The sequence below is a fragment of the Pteropus vampyrus genome, unplaced genomic scaffold (genome assembly GCF_000151845.1).
Source record: "Pteropus vampyrus isolate Shadow unplaced genomic scaffold, Pvam_2.0 Scaffold192, whole genome shotgun sequence".
Classification (NCBI taxonomy): domain Eukaryota; kingdom Metazoa; phylum Chordata; class Mammalia; order Chiroptera; family Pteropodidae; genus Pteropus; species Pteropus vampyrus.
This window is the reverse complement of record NW_011888973.1, coordinates 1,356,356-1,363,090: the sequence shown is the minus strand read 5'-3', so window position 1 is coordinate 1,363,090 and position 6,735 is coordinate 1,356,356. Positions and strand designations below refer to the sequence as shown.

The window sequence follows — 6,735 nt, the reverse complement described above, 5'->3', positions numbered from 1 at the left end:
GCTCAATTTCTTCAGCTATGAAATGAGAAAGTTTGGGTAATTTCTAAAGTGCTTTCAAACTCAACTATTTTATAAGTCGAATGTGATTTATATAGCATAGTAATAACATTCGATAGTATATATACTTATGTGCGTTTGTGTGTACAGAGCGAGATGGATGTGTGGATGGATAGATCATTTTCTATTTAAAACTCACATTCAGTTGCCCAAAAATGTTTTTTAAATCTAATTAAGGATATTCTTCCAAATATCATTTTCAGAAATGTCAGTAGACGCTATAGTTTTAAATATAGATTATTTACCAAAATATCAGCCTTTTTGGCCATTATTTGTACAAGTAGTATACTTTAAAACCCCTGTGTTAAGAATGTTTGCCTAGACCCTGATGAAAATAAATTTTGTTTTTACTTAGAAGAATAAAAAGCCCTCCCTGGCTCTCGTGCCAAGGTCGACTGTGTCTGGGCGGCATTTGGCGATGGACTTGACTTTGTCTGCTTTCAGAGCTGAGGAAGCCAAGCTTTGGGTTTGGAAAGTAAAGCTGACCTCTTCCTTTGACAAGCTCAGGGGAAGATAGTACACACGGAGGCCGTAATATCCGTAGTGACTGTACATTTAAAGAGGAGAAGAGCAAACGGTTAACTTTCCCCGGCCTGGCGGGATTTCGTGTGCAGAACGGCGCCTCACCCACCAGGCCGGCTCCACGTGTTTGCACACCGCTTGGTCCTCGGTGCACGAACGCTCGAAATGTGTCGGTGAGGCCGACATCACTGTGGTTCATCACGAGTTTGATGGCGTGGGGCGTTTTTATTTACTTTTTCATGTTTTTTAGTCAAACTTTTTATTTTGCAGTGATTGTAGCGTCACATGCTTTTGTAAAAATAATACAGAGAAAGTCCACGCGCCTTTCATCCGGTTCTCCCGGGGCAGCGCCTTATGGGACAGTGGTGTGATAGCGCAACCAGGGTGTTAGCGTTAGTAAGGCGGCCCAGACAGAGGGTTCCCTTCACCCCGAGAATCCCTCACGTTCCCCTTTCATCTCCAAACCCACTTCTGACCTCCCGTCTCCACCGCCTCCCAGCCGAGGCCACCCCAAACCTGTCTTCTGTTTCTATCGTTTTGTCATTTAGAGAATGTCGTGTACTGGACGCATTCGGTATATAACCTTGCATGCTCGGCTTTACCTTTCCCTCAGCATCCTTCTCTGGAGATTCATCCAGCTCGTCGTGTGTCCATGAGTGTGTCGCCTTGTGTTGCTCCACGGTTTCTAGGGTGTGCATGTACCACGGCGTCTAACCATCACCTGCTGGAGGCCATCCGGGTGTCTCCAGACTTGGGTATTACTAACAAAGCCACTGTCAACATTTGTGTGCAAGCGTCACGTCCACATAAGTCTTCATTTCTCTGGGATAAATTTCCAGGAGTGTGGTAGCTGGATTGTATGGTAGTTGCATGTTCTGTTTCTTAAGAAACTGCCAAACCGTTTTCACACGCACAAAGTGTGAATAATCCAATTTCTCAACACCCTCATCAGCATTTGTTGCTGTCACATTTTCGGGGGGGGCGGGGAGGGTGGCATTTACATAGGTGGACAGTGATAATTATTGTGGTTTTAATTTGCATTTCCCTCGCGGCTAATGAAGCCGAACATCTTCTCACTTATTTCTCATGCATGTTTCCTCATCAGCAGAAAACGCCTTCTTCCTGTTTGCTCATCGACTTGCTTTTTGCTGTTGAGTTTTGAGAGTTCTTTCTATGTTCTTGATACTAGTTCTTTATTGAATATGTGGTTTGCAAATATTTTCTCCCACTCCGTGGCTGTTTTCTCATCCTTTTTACATGGTGTTTTGTAAAGCAAAAGTTTTTAATTTTGTGAAGGCCACTTTTTCCTTTCATGAATCTTTTTTTTTTTGTCTAAGAACTCTTTTTGTCTAGCTCTACATCCTAAAGGTTACCTCCTAATTTTTTTTTTCCCTACAAGTATTATGGTATTATATTTTACATTTAAGTCTATGAACTGTTTGAGTTAATTTTTATATAAGATGTGTCAGATTTTTCTAACATTTCTATCATCTCAATGTTAACATCTGTTAATTGCCTTTTTCTATTCAATTTGAGAATTTCCTGGTTCCTGGAATGAGTGATTTTTCCATTGAAATCTTGATGTTTTGTATTGCAAGACCGGATGTTGTTTAAACCTGCTTTCGCTGGCTTTATGTGACTCCACTTGGCAGGGGTGGGGGGGGTGCCAACTCCTTGCGGCCAGACCGAGGAGGAAGTCCAGCTCCTGAATCATCTTTACTAACACTGAGCTGTGCCCTGTTTGGCTTTCTCTGACACTCTCCGGAGAGAGGTTGGGGTGCGTCATCACAGCCTTGTGACAGTCGAAATCTGTGCTCCTCACGGGGCCTTTGCAGGTGTGGGTGAGACCAGTTTTTTGTGGTGTTTAGCTGAAATAGAGCAGCTATTGGTAAAAGTTGAGTCTTGCTGAATGGCCCCTTCCCGGTTCATTGGCCAAAGAGAGTAGGCTTTTGTGGGGGATTTTTGTAGTTTGCAGTTGCTGACGCTTCAGGGTGGCCAGCTGCTTCAGCTCCAGGTACAAGACACCTGAGGCAGAAACAAACCCCAGAGAACTCAGCACCACGTCCTTCCTTGTCCCACGGTCCCTAGCCAGTCTGCTGTCTCTCTCCACCTTTCAGAGTCATCTTCTGTCTGTTTTATATATAATACCCAGGGCTTTGCACTGCACTTAACAAGAAGAACAGAAACAAGTATATCTCCTCCGTCAACACAGGAGGAACGGGACAAGTATATCTCCTCCGTCAACAGGAGGAATGCGGACAAGTATATCTCCTCTGTCAACAGGAGGAATGGGGACAAGTATATCTCCTCTGTCAATAGGAGGAATGGGGACAAGTATATCTCCTCTGTCAACAGGAGGAATGGGGACAAGTATATCTCCTCTGTCAACAGGAGGAATGGGGACAAGTATATATCCTCCATCATCTCCCAGCAGAAGAATGTCTTCTTCCTTATAGTTTTGACAGTGCCATTTTTACTGCTTCCTGGCAATGCAGCTGCAACGTAGTTTTAAAATTATGATGACCTAACAAACAAAATCATAGCGAATGTCATGTGGTTAAGGACTGCCTGAGGACAAAAGCTAAACAGTTTTTCCGAGTGCCTGGTACCCGCACATGGGTGCCAGCTTGTGTGCCGAGTTTCTCTGGGGTCCATGAAGGTGCGGCCGTTTAGCCTTCACAGTATAGTAACCACTGCAAACTAAGAGACTTGAGAAGCGGCGAGTCACGTCTGTGGATGGATTTGGGGGTAGGGCAGATGGGGCAATTGCCCAGTGTTCTGAATTTTAGGAAAATCACATAAAGTGAAACTTTTCTCTCCATTAGTAGCTATGTTGTGTCCTTGCTGTGTGAAAACCAGCTCTCAAGGCCCGTGAGATGAGCGTGGCGAGGAAACATACACACAGTATTTGGCACCTTCGATTTTATACTTTAAGATGTTTTTTGTGAGTACTGAGACAGACCTAGTTTTTATCCAATTCTGCTGCTTGGGCAAGTGACCTAATATCTCTTAGCTTCTGTTTCTATGTCTTTAAAATAGAAAAACATAATAATCGTACTTATCTCAAAGTTCATGCGAGAGTTTCATCCAATCTGTAAAAATGGTTAAATGATACCGATAAGTTTCAGTAGCTGTGGTGGCCACGATAGTCACAACGATGTCATTATCACTGCAGAAGCGATCGTCGTATCACGGTTGTTCTAACAGTTCTGCGGTGAGAAATGTACTCTGCACAGTCGTCAGAGTCGGGTCCCTCTGGGCACTGAAGACCTGCCCAGTTTCCTCCTCCTCTTCTCACCGAGGGCAGGATGCTTCCCGTGCATCCCACATCGGCCACTTTTCAGTGTTTACAGATGAGTGCCCACTGTAACCGGACATTCCGTGGGTAAAAGCAGTTCACGCAGCATGTCGTGGTAAAGCGTTTCTGTTCTAAGTGCCCTGGCTGTCATGCTGCCTCCAGTAACACCAACTGGAGGACCGGCTTCCTCTGTACCGTAATTCCAGATAACGGCAAAAAAAACCCTTATTTTTACAAGGGTTGTATTTTTTGTTCTTTTACCAACTGTTCTTTGAACTTTAAAATGCTCTCTCTAGCTAGAGGAGGGGAAACGCACCATTGTAATCAGTTCCTTTCAAAAATCTAATTGTACATGGAAGCAGATTTTATAAAGTAGACATATGGCCATTTGTTTGGAGTCTCAGCTAATTGGACTCCAGAGTTCCTTACAGTGGATCAGTGCTTCTCTGCACTGAATTCTGTTAAGCACCAGGTGTAATTGCAGGTGACTCAGGCTTGTCTAAAGTTCTTGTGCACTGTGGGCTTGTGGTTCAGGGAGGGGAAAAATGCAGGTGAACTCTGTAAGGAATTCCTTGAAAACATCACGTGTATGTATAATTGAAGATTTGTTGTAGCCATCTAATATCTTATTTATAGATATTGGTAGAAATGCCCATTATGCTCAGTCTGTACATAAAACGGATGTAAGCCACTGTGGTATATAGTGTTTTAAAGGTGATTTGTATTTAAAAAAATTCCCACAGTAAAACTAAGTTAACATTGGACAAGCTGAGCTAGAGAAGATTGTGTGAATTCAAAAATGGATCGTAGAGTTACAGGAAACGCTTCGCTCAGGAAGACTGAGAGATACCTCCCACTCTGCCAATTTCTACTTGTGTGACTTTGGGCCAGCTTTTTAGCCCACTGGACATACATTTTACCTTCTTTAAATAGGTATTATACCCCCTATCTCATAGCGTTGATATGAGGCTCAAACCATATAAAGAATGAAGGCACAGGAAATGCTTAATGGAGAGTGGGGAGCCTCGTTGCCTTCCCTGCCCTACGTGTGTGGAGCTACCTCGCTAGTGCAAAGCTTTCACCCGGGTGAAATAGTACACTCTAAATTTAAAAATGTACGTATGCCAAGATAGTGATAGTCATCTCAAGGAGAAATTTGGACTATGATATATGGTTAATTTAGATTAAGAAGACTTCACAGGGTGAATTCGGATCGCGGCTCTGTTTGTGTGTGTGTGTGTGTGTGTGTGTGTGTGTTCTGTCTGAGGGCAGTTCAAAGTAAGTTACTGATGTTCTCTATGTCCTTACTTAAAAAATATGCTTTTTTTTTTTTAATTAGGGGGAGTTTGTTGCCTGTCTCCTGTCCCTATTACGACAAATGACAGATAGGCATTATCAACAGCTTCTTGATAGTTTCAATACAAAGGAAGAACTAAAGGTAAGTGACATTTTAAAAAAGGCTTTTTAAATCTGTCTTTTGAGCATCTCTTGTTATTCATCATCGTTCAGGTCATCCTTCACGGTCGCCTTACCTGTGTCCATTACGTTCTAAGCTACTTTTTCTCAGCTTCATCCACACATCTGTTCATCTATATTGTGTCTTTGAGATTTCTGTACTCAAGCAAAGTCATCAACTCTTATTTTGGACGAGAATATAGGATTTAAAACTCCTGTCATCACAGTGCAATAAACCAGAAACAATAACAACACTTATGAGACCAAGGCAAATAGACTAACTCTAGGTGAGCGGACTTGGAAGTATTCCCTTAATGGAGGGTGAGGGACTCTGTAGAAATATATTAGCTGATTTCATTCCTCTAAAACCACAGTGAGAAGTTCTGGCTACAGCGTTTGGACCAAGGAGGCAGGTTGTATTTGCTGTTCTTTATCAGCTGTGGTCTAATCAATACGCTGCGCTAGTCTGACACACTGGCATTAAATAAAAAAAAAAATCGATGCCAAGTTTATAAATATCCAACCTTTTCTGAGATTTAGGGAACTTTAATGCTTCCTTCACGATGTTCACTAATGCTTAGAAGTTCATTGTCCTCGGTCGGAGAAACGACCTGCCACCCGTCCTTATTTACTTTGATTTCTCGTCCATCTCTGCAGTTTTCCAGATGACGTCACGTGCCAGTCCTCGTAATAGAAGGGTCCCTGAGATGCTGGGGTGTGGGGTGTGGGGTGTGGGAAGTGAGAGAGGGTGGGCGTGGCCCGACGGTGCTTGATTGTTGCACGATTGGAAGCCTCCCGGTGCCCGAGAGGACACGCGTAGATTGTCGAAATAGAGACAGTGCATAAGGATCACTTATCTTTGACTTTTAACTACCTAGAAGAGGTCGTATGATCTCAGAAGAATCTTTCAGTTCTCTTGGAGTAGTTGATAAGCCTGAGTCATAGGAAATAAAGAATAGTTCGAGGCAGATGTAATCTCTGGGCTGTCAGTTGATTGGCATATTTCCAAGCCTGAAAATATCATGTTTTTCATGCTTACGTTCATTCTTGAGTTTGGAATTAAAAACTGATAAAAAGCATTAGAACTTACCCACTCTACAGACAGACATCCCTGTGGCTGAAAAGGAAGATAATCAAACAGTTATTAACCTGCGTCAGATGTTGAATCCTTAACACATTTGAGGAACCATTCGGTTTTACTTAAGAAGTCTGTGACTTGGTGTTTCAAAAGTTCATATAGGAAAAGTCTACATGTTTTCACAGAGCCTGGGAAGTTAAAAAAAAAAAAATAGAAAAGCATAAGCTGAAAAGAAACATGACTAATCTAGGTATCGAGTTTCACGCTTTAATACTCTCTCGAACGACGATAAAGCGGACAGACGTCACGAGGGACGTGGTTTGCG

At 42.8% G+C, this 6,735-nt stretch overlaps 1 protein-coding gene across 1 annotated transcript in view; it reads left to right on the top strand.

Moving 5' to 3' along the window:
- DOCK4 (dedicator of cytokinesis 4) overlaps positions 1 to 6,735 on the top strand; it is a 274,845-nt gene that overhangs the window by 184,972 nt on the left and 83,138 nt on the right. The window contains exon 27 of the mRNA XM_023537457.1: positions 5,217 to 5,315. Within this exon, the coding sequence (XP_023393225.1) occupies positions 5,217 to 5,315 (99 nt within the window). The remainder of the gene's footprint in view (positions 1 to 5,216; positions 5,316 to 6,735) is intronic.